Raw genomic sequence first — 16201 nt, 5'->3', positions numbered from 1 at the left:
GAGTTCGCTTAAGTTGCCGCTTAAACGTAAACTTGAGCGGATATTTCTTTATACCGGAGTTAGCGTATCGGCGATAAAAAAATTCACACAGAAGATAAAAAAAAGGCTGGAAACTAACCCCGATAAAATGATATCCAGCCCTGGAAATAAACGACCACGTGAGACTGCTGTTGAAACGCTCGACGACTTTTTCCAAGTGGTCAGGAATTTAATAAATAGATTTTATCTCGAATTCAAACTCGTCCCCACAATTAGAAAGCTTTTGCAAAAATTACAGGAAGAATCGAATTTTCCTTTGGCAGGGAAACGCTAAGGGGGTTATTAAAATCAAATGAATTTTTTTGGCGTAAATGTCAAAATAACAGATAAATATTAATGGAGGGGCCCATTAAATTGCAGAGAGAGATATAAATATATACGCGAAATTCGAAAATATAGCCAAGTATTATCTATTTGGATGAAACATATGGGTAGACAATGACCTAACCTTTAAAAAGTGCTGGCGGAGCGATACCATATCTGGTGTAATAGGCAATATTGGATCTACTGGTGAGTAAAATTATGTTTTGTTTGCGCTTCCAAAGTTAACTATTTTCTAGATTTTTTTTTTGCTGGAAATAGTTATATCTAAAATTATGTATTATAGAAAAAAATATAGTTAGTACAGATATATAAATAACTACACCTCAAGACTCAGTCTTGATCATCTGCTGATGGCAGACATGGTTAGCGAAACGTGCGTCCAGTGTAATATTAAAAGTGTTTTGGTGTATTGTACTGATTTAGTGTTTTATTTTGCTGTGTAAGACCAAAGGTTCCAACCCCCAGCTGTAATTATTTCTTCTATTATATTAACAACACATAATAATAAAATGATTCAAAATATTTAAGGGAGCTTTAATAAAAGCTTTAAGTGTTTATCTGCTAACTCAACAGTAACGAGTCAAACAGCATAAAGTTTTTTGAAAAAAATATTAATCTGGATATTATATTTATGATACACATTATTTTCATAAAACACCGTACGCCCATGCCTATTTTATGAATGAAATTGGGCGTGTTTTGTTTACAACTGCGTTCCCCTGCCGATACCCCGTAGCTACAGATCCGTTGGTCACACTATACTGAGTGAAAAAATGTTCATTTCCGTGATTTTTTACTTAAAAATGTCTCTTGGTAAAAATCTCTACGGGCAACCGTTGTCAAGATTCCATTGTCCAACCGTTGTCAATGTTCCATTCTAAATTGGAAATAGTCAATACATGTCATTATTGACAAAAGATAAACATATGTTGAGTAGATAGTTATTTGACTGAAATTATTAATTTGGGAATTTTTAATTTTTTTTTAAATTAATCATAAATTTTTCGTCAAAAAAAATGATGAAAAAAAAGTTTTTGTTGAACTTTTGGCACAAAATCATTTCGAATTTATGATTTCAGTCTAATAACTATTTAATCACGATGTTTAATTTATGCCAATGATGAGAGGTAATTATAATTTCGATTCCAAATATCTCGAGAACCATTACTCGTAGCGACTTTTACCAAGAGACCTTTTTTACGTAAAAAACTTGGTGAATGTTTATTTTTTTAACTCAATAGTTTTATACAGGTACCGACGAAAATTTATTACTCTTCAAAACGGCTAAAACACGTGTAGGTGGCGCCCTCTACAAGTGGGATAAAAATTGACATCAAAATCAAATTTGTCATATCAAAAAACTCCTCGACACCAATTTTCATCTAAATATTGACGTTACTTCAGAAATTATTTGGAAAAAATCGAAATCAAATGAACTTTCTACACCCTGTATCTCTGAAACTAAGCATTTTAGAACATACATTTATTCGAACTTTTTTACTTATTTTTATCTGCACAATATGCTGCCAAAGTTTCCGGAATACTGTTCGGGCCACCCTGTATATAAAAAAGTTATAGAATATTAGGCAGAGTGAAAAATAAAGTAAAAAATAGGGTGTTGTATTTAAAACAACATAAATATGTTATATCCGCCACACTTGTTTGAAGCACCCTGTATGTATCATAATAATTTCAGAATGTGTATCTTATCCTTCCATATACCGGGTGCGTCTCAAAAGTGGCTTATTCCTATAACTTTTTTATTTTTTCAGATAAAAAAACGAGATTTGGTATGTTAGTATATGACATAAATTAGGATTGATTGACATATTCATTTGTTTTTGGTCACTTCCCGTTTCATCGGAAATGACTACAACTTTTGATTTTTAAATGGCATTCTCGGTATTTTTTTACTTTATTCCATAGAAAATGACATTCTGAATAGAATGACATATCATATGTCAACTTTTGACGTTCTAGCTTTATAAAAAATCGTATTTTAAAAATAAATCTAGAGTGCCATGGCTATGTTATAAACACTAATTTGATTAAGGAGCATTGGAAAAATAGATTTGATCGTCTAATGTTTTTAGTGTCTTGTCCTGGCCAGTTAGAAAATGCTCAAATCGTATTTTTAATCATATCTCAATTTTTTCAAATGGAACGAGGGCGGCTCATTATCATATTTGGAATAAGCATTTTTTTACGGATAATTTGATACCACACTCTTGGTATTTCGAGTAAAATTTTCGTTACGAACCGCAAGTTATAATTTCAAATAAATCATATGCGAAAATGTCAAAAGTTGGCATATGATATGTCATTCTATTCAGTGTGTTATTTTCTATCGAATAAAGTAAAAAGTGACCGAAAACAATTGAATACGTCAATCAAACCTAATTTATGTCATATACTTACATACAAAATCTCGTTTTTTATCTGAAAAAATAAAAATATTATAGGGGTGAGCCACTTTTGAGGCGCAACCGGTATAGAGAAATATTAAATTATTCAAACATAATATATCCAAACATTCGCAAAATACAAGCACCGATCCATCAACACTTAGCACATATAGCTTCACTACCTAATTAAGATATACCTCCACCTATACGTAACTATTATTATCGTCGTTGCAATTACCTGTGACAGGGCCTGGCATAATGCTTCCTGCAGAGGGCGGCGAGGACCAGGCACACCCCCGTCGCCAGGATTCCTGCGGTGCCGAGCAGGCCCATAATCAGCGGGCTGACCGGCATGCTGGCCGTGGCGCCTGAAATTGTACAAATATTTTCTCGTTAGATTCAAAGCTGGATGGTTTGGGGGGGAGGGTATTAATGTTTAAATTGCTTTGCTCGGGGTTTGCTGGAAATGATGTCAAAGTCTTTGTGGCTTTATTATGTCTTTATCTAGTGACAACGGTATAAAAAATAGTAAAATTATGCTTAGGTCAACGGTACAGCTACGTCAAAGCACCGGTTCCTAATAGACAGAGCCGCAAACTCACAGAAATCTCTTTTTTTGATTTATAGTTTTTTTTATACAAGGCGATAAAATGGTATTTTATCGTCGACCGAAAAGATTAATTCTCGAGCGATGAAATCGCGAGTGAATTAATTTCGTGAGGCGATAATGCAATTTTATCGTCGTGTATAAAACAATATTTTTTTCCATAGCGAGTTACGTTTTAAAAAATATCCAGAAATTATTATTTCAAGGAATTTATTACGAGTAGAAAAAATATTGTGCTATGTTGGCGTTGCATGGTTTCTATGTAACTTGACAAATAAATAAAGCTGTCTCTTTAGTTGTCAGTTTTGAGTCAATATTTTCTAATTCTCTTCCGTGTCGATTGCTGACTGAATTGGAGCCAGAAATGGCTCAAAACGAAATAAGTAAATTACCAACAGATATTCAGGCTGAGACGACAAACGCCATATCCAAACTACTTCCATTTAAATCCCGAATAAATTATGAAAAGGAATACAAAAATTTTATTTTCAAAAATGGAATCAATTAAAAAAAGTGATCATAAAAAACATCATCATTTTCAGCTTCATCATCATTTCAGCCATTTCTAGTTATGGCGTAGCCTCCCTCACATTTAGATACTCTCTTTGTAGTTGTAGTTCAACCCACTAAGAGAGGTGGATGTCACCCTTACAATCTTAAATAGGAATGGGGGTAAAGTGGAACATCGTTTTAAAGAGCGTTTTGTTCTCTTTTCAGTGGTATCCTACTTTGTCGCTTTTTGTCCAGAGGTTTCCGAATAATCCCGTTTCAAAGTTGCAAATTACAATTAAACATGCCTGCATTGAGGTTTTGGTTTTCAGGCTAGTGTTTGCACAAAAATTATTGCAATTGGTCTCCTTGTAGTACAAATGATTAGAAAATTAGGTGGCAACATGGAGGTAGCCTTTACATTTTTCTTGGGGGGTCGAAATATTAATAAACAGAAAACATCATAAACATTAACATTTTTTTTCTCAAATTCGAATGAGTGTCAACTTCCAGGGGAGGCATAATACAAAAATAAATATGTTCAAAAAAAACATATTCAGCAAATTTAAAATATGTAGCCAAAACAAGAATATTACTATTGTTAATTCGCTTATGCTTGTTGGGCTGTTCAGTGATAACTTTTATTAAGTGCATAAAGTGTGAGAATGTTTTATTCTATTCAAGACATAACTGAAATTATTTTTATTTATGGAGAGGTTGGAAAGTGCTCACGAATGACGGCATTAGTTTTCAGTGAAATAAATCAAAATCGTGAAGTCACAGATATGTGCTGGATTTGTTGGCAAAGTTCTCCCAAACTGATTCGGTGAGTAATAGAAAAAAAATAACCTATACGAGTGATGAATGAAGGAGCTCAAATTAAGGTTTTGGGATTATTTGCTGCAGAGCCCACCAGCTCCTTGCGGACAGTAGCACAACAGACAGAAATATCACACAAGAGTGTAAGAAAAATACTGAAAATGATAGATACATCAAGAACCCCATGACGATGATTTTGACAGAAGAATAGAGTTTTGTGAAATCATGGGTCGTCAAGTCAACGCCAACCCTAACATTCTGCCGAATATCTGTTTTTCCGTATAATGTTAATTTCTTCTAAATGGAAATGTTAACAAGCAAAATTGTCGCTATTGGAGTGACGAAAACCCGCATATTTTTCGAGAAGGACATACACAATATCACCAAAAATGTCACCAATTAATGTTTGAGCTGGTATTATTGGAAATGTTCCTTTATTTATTGAAGGAAACTTGACGGGTGATCTGTATCTTAATATGCTTCAAAAGACTATTGATCCTCTTATCACCCAAGAGCTAGAAACTCAAATTGATGCAGAGGTTAATCTAGTTTTACAGAAGGATTTGTTAACATTTCAGCAGGAATGGGCTCCACCTTATTATTTTTTTCCAGTCCGACAGTAGCCAAACGAAAGATTTGAATGGCCTCCAAGATTACCGGATTTAACACCCTTAGACTTCTTTTTTAGGGCCATCTGTAACGTTTTTAGTTCGTTACATGTCTTTTTTATATATAATATATGATGTCTGGCGTATCGTCACCGGATCCCGTATCGATCAGGCCTGATATTTTATTTGAAACGTTTGGCGTAATTTTTACGTTCTCTAGTCAACAACCCTGTTATCGTTTCACTGCTTCTGTGGAGCGCTGTCAACATCGCTCCAAGGTTTTGCTCTCCGCACTTAACCTCACTTTTTGGTTTGGCCGGTTTGCGGCAGGGTCGCAAACCCGACTTTTAGAAATGGTAATTTAAATCTCGCTGCAAAATCTGAATCAGTTGCCATTTCGAAGCTACAGGGTAGAGTTTTGTATTGGCCCACCTCAACTCGTATTTGGTGTTTGCTGACACGTTAGTTTTCTTTTGCCCTCAGAATGTTAAATGGAAGAAAGGACAGTTTCTTTGTTTATTATTGAGCCCTCGGAAGTAATTCGAGGTAGGTTTATTGTGTTTATTATATCTGGGCAGATTTTAAACACGAGTTTCGTATTTTTAGGGTGTTCTGGTTGGATGTCCAAGTTACGGACATTATCCTATGGTTGGATGTCCAAGATACGGACAGTATCCAAGGTACGGGCATTATCCAAGGTCCTAGTAGTGTTCCAAGGTACGGGTAGTGTTCCCATGTATAGTTTTCCTATGGACAGGTTGTGATTTTTCCAATGGACGAGTGTCCACTGTACGCATAGTTTATCCTATGTACAGAGTGCCCCAGCGTGGATGTGGCGTAGACCCCATGCTGCTTCGTTCCTGTTTTTAAGCCTAGTCGATAGTTACGGCTGTATTGGTCCCTAGCCCCTTTTGTTGCATTGGCCGAGAGAGAGTACATAGATACGAGTCCCACCTCACGTTGCTACTCTTTGAAACAGGATTGCTTCAAGAACGAACAGCTAAGTTTAGATTTAAGTTCTGGTTTTATGTTTTACATTTAGATTTTCAGTCTTTAAACACTAAAGTGCATCTTGAACAATATCGTACAGACTTTATGTTTAGTGGTTAATTTTTTTATGTCAGATTAGTATTTGAAATATGATGTAGATCTTAGTTTCTTTGCGAACATTACGTTTTGTAATAGTATTACTTTCTATATATATATATATATATATATATATATATATATTATTGTGTCATTTTGACAGATGAATAACCGAACAGTTTCTAGAATCTACTGGTTGCAACATCTTAGATTTTATGTCGTATAAAATTTAACAAATTAATTCAAGTAATGCTACCTTTTTTATATTTTCTATAGCTTTATCTATATTGTATTTTCCATAGTTGTCTATGGAAACCATAGATTTAGGAAGAACAGATATCACATTATGCATTTTAACCCGATCAAACATTCGGACATAGATAAATGAAACAAGTTTGGATTGGAAAGTGCCCATAAGGACAATGTAAACACTATTTGGCGCTATTCTTGCAACGGTCGCGACCCAAAACTTTTGAAAATTTCGGAGCGGTTCGGCTTTTTCCGGAATTATATCGCCAAATATTGTTTATTCAAATTTATTATTATTTTCGTTTAATTTTATAAATAAAATACAGTGTGTTGCAATTACAATACAATAAACTTTATTTTATATAAGGACTCATGTATGAAATACCTATGAAACATTGGAAACCGACGTTATACCACGATCCACGATGGTTTTTGCAGTTCAGAGTTCTCAGCACAGCTTTTTAAGTTTTTAATGCCACTTTTTCACAATTATCACCGGTTGGAGTAAATAAAACTTGAATTAAACTCACAAGATAGCAATAATTACTTTGAAAATGGACGCTATAAACACTTTTCGGAATTTCTTTAATGACAGCGGTTTAGATTTTGAAAGATTATTATGATTTTTGAAGATTCTGACTTTGACAAGAGAAAATTATTTCTGTTTTTGTTTGCCGTTGTTCTTAGCGACCGCTATAGCAGCGCCAAATCGCGTATAACGGTCGCGACCCAAAATAATTTCGCGATCCGAATTTTTACGGGCTTTCCAATCTAAACTTGTTGCATTTATCTATGCATTCGGAGGTTGACTACGTACTGTAAAAATCAACTGAGATAGAGAAGGCGACATTGCCACATATCAAATTTGCGCCTATCTACTTAGTTTGATTTGCAGAAAAGGTGACTTTAAAACCTTCACCGGATATCAATAAATCTCAATTTCTTAATTAAATTATTAGTTTATTTTTAAAGAAGCATGCGTAATAATATGTTATTAACCAGAGGATATATGCGTTACTATTAAAGGACATGTTTACTGCTTAATGTGCTGAAACGTCTAGAACTATTGGCAACGTCGCTGCTAGCCTTCCCGAATGAAAATGAGCCGTCCATCCCACCACCCCTCGCGACGGCCATTGGTCCGTTATAGCGTACTACGTTTAGCTTACGGTGTGTTTGAAGTCGGAATCAAGTCCGAAGTGAACTTTTCAGTAGTTTTTGATTTTGTTTAACATACTTTTGAATCTGCGAATTTTCAATATGGTAGGACACTGTCAAATGTGTGGAAAAATAAGTTCAAATTACCCGAATTTGTCTTTTCACAGGTAGGTATTGTTTCCGCCGCGCCCTAATCATACATAAGCGTCCCACAAGGGAGCCTCTCACAATCAAAATAATTTCTAATTATATTTGTTGAATTTTGATCTATTAAAACAAGAACGTAGTAGCCGGTAATTGAATTTTAATTCGTCTCAATTACTACCTAACTGTTGTAGATCATAACAAATTTGAATATAAACGTTACATTTGAAACTTTATTATAAGCCAGAAAGTGACATTTTTTTCTTAAAATTGCGTCCTATTTTGGTCATTATATAGGAATTTTGCTCAATAAATAAACAAAGGTGTTTACCCGACCTTTTTTACATTTTATTGCTTTATTATATTCTGCCCTTCGGCCTTGTTTATACAATTTTTTACCACCGTACAAATACATCTTCCTAGAGTTATTTGTACGGTGAGTTTAACTTTTTTTAGAATGGGACGAACTGTAAATAATTCTTAGGCTACTAGTTTTATACATACCTATATCAAAAAAAAACTTTTTACTTATTACGTTTTTGGTTTGTAATTTTTATTTCAATTTTTTACATAAGATGGGGGCCATTGTAACGCACATTTTCAATATTTTTTTGTCAATATACAGGGTGATTCAAACCGCAATACATATGCTTAATACAGTTCATGAAGATTAGGACATTTAACTAAAATTTGATTATCTGATGAAGCTACCTTTAAAAGTAATGGATTTGTAAATAAACGTAATAGATATTCATTATTATGCGACAGAAATCCCATACTGTAGCACACAGATTTTATACTTTTAATGATAATTGCCTTCTATTGCGAGACTAAAAGGCAATTGCCTCGTATCAGAGCCATCATAATACAAGAAGAAGACCGAAAGTCCAATCTTGTCTTATATTTTCAAAAAAAACACAATTTTCTCATTAAATATTGATTTTAGGTATAAAAAGTTATTAATAATACAAGATTAAACAACTATTACACAGTACTTCACAGGAAGCTATCGATTGCGAACTAACTAAATCGTTACTAATTAGGTACTAATTTTTTGAAAAGTTCTTTTAAGATAAAAAAAGGTAAAACTAAAACCTAAACTATCATTTGAGATTAAACGGGAAGTTCTAAATAATGTTGCCTATTCTAAACAAGAAAAATGTATTTATAAGTTAAGTTTTATAACATTCCTAATTAAATTTGGGCGAAAAGGATATTTCTGTTTGCTGTAGGTAATTTTCTCAGGGAAAATACGTAAATAAAAATGACTTTTTAAGTAAAAAAAAATCAAAAGGACAAGTTATTCTAAAAAAGGACTGTCCTTTTCAAAAAAGGACAAGTGGCAACCCTAGGTATTTCTGGAATGGAAATTTAATGGCAAATCTACAACTTTGGTTTGAAAATATGTTCCGGCCACCTATGTTTACAAAAATGTCTAAAATGTGCTTAAATTCCTCCATATTCTGAAAAAAAAATTGAAAGAAAAGTCACCAACCACAAACCTAATATAGAACTATTTCGGAAGCCTGAGTCACCCTGTAAATATTCAAAAGTAACTGAAAGTTTATATAAGAGTAACTGAAAGTTTAAATTGAAAATTGACGTTGGAGCGATTTTCGAAAACTACTAACGTTTCAACATAAGTATATGTGGGATATTAATTGTATTATTATATTAGACCTTATAACAAAACTCATCTGACGAAAAAGTGTTAATGTAGTATATTAATATGGAGTAAAAATTTTACTAATTACTTTATTTTTACTTTACTAATTCGTTCCAAAAAACGATACGCCACTGGCCATTAGAACAATCCCAAATGCGCCTAGTTGCCGGGGTCGGAAATTTTAGACTTCTCTGTCTCTTCTGTCCTTGTTTGACACATTGGAATGTTTGATACACTACCAACGAGTATTTATGAATGAGATGTTCGGTCTATCTTTATAATGTCTTTGATGGAAACGCATTTAATATTATTTTTGACATAACTTTCTTCGACATGACTAACCACTATATTGATTAGAATTCTACAATGTTATTTACCATCAAAGAACATCATAAATAAATTAGTTTATTAATTAGTTTTCTTTCCAGTGAAATACCTTATCCACGACTGCTCTCCGATGAAAAGCTGCCGTTCGCAGTGGTAGTTGTTTAAAAAACGCTATACATCTTGAATCCATTGTTTATAAAAGACAATGATATTGATGATTAAAAGGCGAATTACAGCAGAATGTCGGTCAATCCGCGGTGAAGTTTTCCGAAATGTTAGGGAGGAGTTTGAAAACAGACTTTATTATTGTTTACAGGAAAATGGACAACATTTTTCTGTTAATAACTTATAAGATAGGGTGTAACTTAACCTTCTAATCATTTGTACTACAAGGAGATCCATTGTAATAATTTTTATGTAAACGCAAGCCTGAAAACCAAAATCTCAACGCAGCCATGTTTAATTGTTTCTGCAACTTCCATTGAAAAGAGAATTAAACGCCCTTTAAAAAGATGTTGCACTTGACCCTTACTGTGCTAGCTCATAAAATATCGCAAATAGCTATTATTTTTGCATCATGTTTACTATAATTTTATTGTTAAATATTATTTTATTTAAATTTTACCATTATGCAACCCGATATACACCGCGCTATAGAGCCACAGAATATTGTTACTGGATGCCGCCCAGCATTAGAATTTTTGTCGACCTCTTTTTATCTTTGGTCATCACTTGTCACTGTCAGATCAAATCAGATGTTTTTGGATTTATTTATCCTTTGTTTTGGTTATTGACATTTTATAATTATCAGATAAAATTTCGTAGTTAAATTGGTTATTTTTGATGTGGATCGCAGTGTGCAATTCGTTCATTTAATGGTGGGAATTTGTGAATAAGTTCGTTCATTGACCGGATATGAAATATGACTATGAAAAATATTCTAGAACGTCGTTTTTTATTTATGCCTTTTGTGAGTTGGACTAGTCGAGATATATAGTTCTCTATCTATATCTGGAGGAGATTTCCGGTTGAAATCTGATTTTAACAGAAGGAAATCGAATCCTTGCATCACTTCTTGTGTACTCCCGGGCTGAAGAGTGAAGAACTGGCTGCCGTTTCGTGAAGCATTCCCTGTGGGTGAATAGCAGGTCTTCGGCAAAGAAGGATTAAGGCTTCCAAAACACATTTGGTCAGAAAACGTGGTTGGATTTTGTTGAGTTTACATGGACCACCGACCAATCTCCGTAAGGGATTAAATAGCCAAATTTTTCCGACCGATATTCCGATTCCACGTGCCGAAGTCCACGTGCAGAAGTCCCCGAATATTTCCAAGAGCAAGAAGACCGATCCAGACCGTAGAACAGAACAGTCCAGAATTCCATCCGTTCCTGTTGCCCGTGTGTAGAGTTACCCGTTGGACATCATAAACCCTCATTGAGGTTTTTTTTATGTTCACCTTTTGAAGTCCTACACCTGGCCGGCATCCGTACGTCTGCTGAAATCCGTGGGCTCCAGTGACAGTACACCGAGCTGCTGTGCACCGCCGTAGCCACCCTGTAGCTATACACCGTAGCTCAGCCGGAGGAACTTCCGAGTTGTTTCAAGATTGTATATCGATTAGAGTAAGACTGTTTAGATTTAGTTTGATATTTGTAATCTACCCAGGATTTTGTACTTAGTTTAAGTAAGGGGGATTATGACGTCATACTTTTAGTTTTATTGATTTAAATTTCATTTCACTTTACATCTATTTTCATTTACCTTCAATTACATTTCATTCATTTCTTTTCTTTATATAATAACTTTTTATATATCCTATTTAACTTTTTAATATTTCAATATATTGCTTAAATATTTTTAGTAGTATTATTTACAGTCTAGTCTCATAGTTAAGTTAGAGTCACTTAAGTAAAAATAGTTATAGAATATTTGAAGTTCATGGTAGTTGCACTCAACAGTTCGAGGTTAGTGTTGAAGTCTACTTAATAGTTACATCTTTATTGCCGAGTTCATAGAGTATAATCTCGTGGCGCCCTTTTATTAATATCTTTGAACCCCGACCACCCGGCTGTTAAAATTAAAAAGCTAGTGGCCTCTATGCAACTCATTCAGATTAAGTAAACTTTGTGTTTTATTGAACTTCGAATAAGAAAGGGCGTGGCATCACTTTTAAAGTAATTTAATCGAGAACAATATACAATCAAACGTAGAAATCGAAAAGACAATGCTAAATAAATAATTCAACTTTAATAGTTCTTTCCATAACTTAAGTTTATAATTAGTACGTACAATTTCGAAACAGCGGCCCCAGTTTAAAAAGACATTCAAAATACCACAAAAATAAAACCACTCAAACTAAGTTTCAGACTTTTCGTTACAGCATGTTAGCTAAAATAAACCACCAAACAAGTCAACGTTATTAATAAACCGCCTTTTAAAACTAACCAAGGCTCAATTTTGAAGTAATAAAACCTGCGAAACTTTAATGCCGATTAAGACAATCTGAAATTTAAAACTAATTAAAACTAAACGCAAACTAATTAATATCGATAAGTAATTTTTAACAGAGAGACATCCAAGTCGGAGTTGTCGTAGTTTTAAATTTTAAATTCGCTACTTTATCAGGCCGCGGCCTCTCATATAATTATGAATCGGAAAACTTCGGATAATTTGAAAAAGTTTTAATTGGTGGCGGAATTAGTTGTGTGCCGCGGTGTTTTTATGCAAGTTTAATTAGTTGGGGCTTAGAAAAATATATTCTTTAAGAAAATATTAATTAATCGAATGAAAGCTGCACTTCGGGGTAATTTAAGAAAAATAAACAATGTCTTGCAAGTATTCAATCAAGCTATTGTGAAGCAACTAAGAAAGGAAAAGTTAAAACTTTATGTCATAAAGTAAACACCATAAATATGCAGTGACGAAGCATTACTTCTTCAAGAAAGTCCTATGCAAGAAAATCTACAAAATAAAGTAGTTATTTTTTGTAAACACTTCTGCGTTAAACCTAAACGGACAGTGCTTGTCAGGAGTTAGAGTTTTACAAATTTGCCTAACAAAGAAAAAAATGCTTAACGTTTCGGAAAGTTTATCTCTTTCCGTGGTCGCGTCGTCGGAAGCAAAAAAAATACAAAGAATAAAGAAAAAAACTATTTAAAATATTTAACTTTCTGTATGATTATTTTTAAATTTTATGTAAGTTATGTTTATAGATACAGGGTTACAATTTGAAAACGAACAGTATTTAATATTGCCTCTACCGATGATAGTATGAAAATTTGGCGAAACACGTCAATTTACATATCAAGGGGGACAATTTTTGAGGCATTTGTTGTCGTGTTACTTTTAACCCCTTGGCCCCCAGGGCACCTACCTCTAAAATTTTAAATAGTAACCCCTATTTCTTTTACCATTTTTGTGTTTCTTATAGAAATTCTACATAAACTGCATTATTTTATCATTAGTTTATCGACGGCCACAGTGCAGTACCTCGTATCATTTTTGATAGGATTTTTGAGGAAATCCAAAAAATATACCTAATTTTACATTAAGTTATTATTTTTTTGATGAATAATTATCTTATAAAGCCGAAATATCCATGCTCTATTATCAAATTTATCAATGCTCAATTACCAGAAAAGCGGAAAAGCTACCGGTCCCGATAAAATAAACGTTGAAATACTTAAACTCATTGCAGATAACGAAAGCAGAAGTCTAGATTTGGTAGCATTATTTAACAAATTATATAGCTCAAGCAAAATACCGTCAGATTGGCTTAAATCAACATTCGTAACCCTGCCAAAGAAACCCAACGCCTCACAATGTGATGACTATCGGATGATAAGTCTTATGTCCCATGTCCTCAAAACCTTTCTTAGAATCATCCACACTCGAATCTACAAGAAGTGCGAAAATCAGATGGACAGCACCCAGTTTGGCTTCAGAAACGGACTCGGAACGCGTGAAGCACTCTTCTCCCTAAATGTAATGACACAGAGGTGTAGAGACATGAATGTGAATGTATTTGTATGCTTCATAGACTATCGTAAGGCGTTCGACTATGTTAATCATCAGAAGATGATCAAAATTCTAAGAACAACCGGAGTTGACGAACATGACCTACGTTTCATATCAGAACTTTATTGGCATGAAACGGCGGTAGTTGAGATGAAGCAGTCAACATCGGAAGATATACAAATCAGACGGCAGGGTTGCGTCTTGTCTCCGCTCCTGTTTAACCTGTACTCGGAGACTATATTTAGAGAAGCACTGGATCGAATCCAGGGCGGAATCAAGTTCATTGAAATCCCAATAAACAATTTCAGATATGCCGATGATACGGTTATAATAGCCAACGATATACAAGAACTGCAAAGCATTATAGATTCCGTAGTCCACTATAGTGAGATGTTTGGACTGCATCTCAATGTCTCCAAGACCAAACTATTGGTCTTTTCTAAGACTCCAATAAATGCACACCTGCGTGTCAAGGGACAAACAATCGAACAAGTGACCTCAATAAAGTATTTAGGAGCTAACATCAATAGTCAGTGCGACCTGAAAAGAGAAATATTTTCAACAATTGAGCGAGCGAGAAAAATCTTCGTGAGAATGAAATCATTTTTTTACAAGAAGAGACCTCAGTGCGGATCTCAGAACTCGAATGGCCAGATGCTACGTCTTCTCTGTGTTACTCTATGGATGTGAGAGCTGGACACTGGATTCACAGACCGAGAAGAGAATAGAAACCTTCGAAATGTATATATACAGACGGATGCTGCGAATCTCATGGGTACAAAAGATCACCAACAATGAAGTACTCCAGCGCATGCAGAGAAACAAAAAGAGATACTGAACACCATCAAGGAAAGAAAAATGCAATACCTGGGTCATGTGATGAGAGGTGGTAGATACGAAATACTGCGCCTCATAATAGAGGGCAAAGTGCAAGGGAAAAGATCAGTAGGAAGACGCCAGAACTCATGGCTAAAAGATTTGAGGAGATGGTTTGAACGCTCGTCTGCGGAAATCTTCCGGGCTGTCATTAAAAATTTTAGGGGTAGGTGCCCGGGGGGTCTAGGGGTTGAAAGTAACACGACAACAAATGCCTCAAAAATTGTCCCCCTTGATATGTAAATTGACGTGTTTCGCCAAATTTTCATCGGTAGAGGCAATATTAAATACTGTTCGTTTTCAAATTGTCACCCAGTATATGTAGATGTTAGCCTATGTTAGTAATGTATGGCAATCGCTTCTTTGATTTTAAAGAACATAACATAAATAAACATAACATACGTAAAATTTAAAAATAATCATATAGAAAGTTTGGGGCTTTTTGGTTTTACCTTATTAAGTAATTGTTATCATGTAGTAATTGTTAATTTTGAAGTTTAACTTGATATAATGTCATTTTAACAGAATGTCAACGGTTGCTTGTAGACGTATCTGTTTTAAAAAAGTAAAGTGTTCTCGAATAGTTGAATTTAAATATTTTAAATAGTTTTTTGCTTTATTTTTTGTATTTTTTTTGCTTCCGACGACGGAAAGAGATAAACTTTCCGAAACGTTAAGCATTTTTTTCTTTGTTAGGCAAATTTGTATAACTGTAAACATAACTTCTGACAAGCAGTGTTCGTTTAGGTTTAATGCAGAAGTGTTTGCAAAAAAAACTATTTTATTTTGTAGATTTTCTTGCAGTGCAGTGGCGAAATACCCATAAAGGATTTTTTTGGAGAGATGAATCCGCCACATAGGTATAGACATTTTTTTAAAATAGTTATTTTTTGTAAACACTGCTGCGTTAATGCAAGGGAGACCAGCTTGTCAGCAATGATTTAATAATAAACAAATTTGTCTAACGAACAAAAAAAATGCTTAAAGTTTATGGAAGTATATCTCTTCCCGTCGTCGGAAACAAAAAAACACAAAGAAAAAAGAAAAAACTACTTAAAATCTAAATACTAAGCAAATAAAAATTTTACTAAAGAGGAATGAATTCTATTTTAAAACACAAAGGAAAAAACAAAAGTTTTAGAAGGTGCCATCACGATGCTGCGCTTCAGTGTAAAAGGGTCTATGTGTAACCAGCAATCCAGTTTAAAAAGTGTAGTCTGCATCTTCTTGATTGACCTTTTTGATTATGTCCAACATATCTTGCAAATTTTTTGCCATTTCTTTTTATATAAAATTAAATAATACAAATGTTGTAATTATATTCCTGCAGATTGAGTGAAAAGTTTTGTTCTTAAATATCTACTCTACATATTATAAACGCGTGTTC

The 16201-nt window shown here is 34.0% G+C and overlaps 1 protein-coding gene across 2 annotated transcripts in view; it reads right to left on the bottom strand.

Moving 5' to 3' along the window:
* LOC115883136 (neural cell adhesion molecule 2-like) overlaps positions 1–16201 on the bottom strand; it is a 472691-nt gene that overhangs the window by 27393 nt on the left and 429097 nt on the right. For both annotated transcript variants that reach the window (XM_030901447.1, XM_030901448.1), the window contains one exon: positions 3007–3136. In XM_030901447.1, coding sequence (XP_030757307.1) covers positions 3007–3136 — 130 coding nt within the window. The remainder of the gene's footprint in view (positions 1–3006; positions 3137–16201) is intronic.

Source organism: Sitophilus oryzae, unplaced genomic scaffold (assembly GCF_002938485.1).
Source record: "Sitophilus oryzae breed Bouriz unplaced genomic scaffold, Soryzae_2.0 scaffold_1816_pilon_pilon, whole genome shotgun sequence".
NCBI lineage: Eukaryota > Metazoa > Arthropoda > Insecta > Coleoptera > Curculionidae > Sitophilus > Sitophilus oryzae.
Note: the sequence above shows the minus strand (reverse complement) of the source record. Positions and strands in the feature narration are given on the sequence as shown.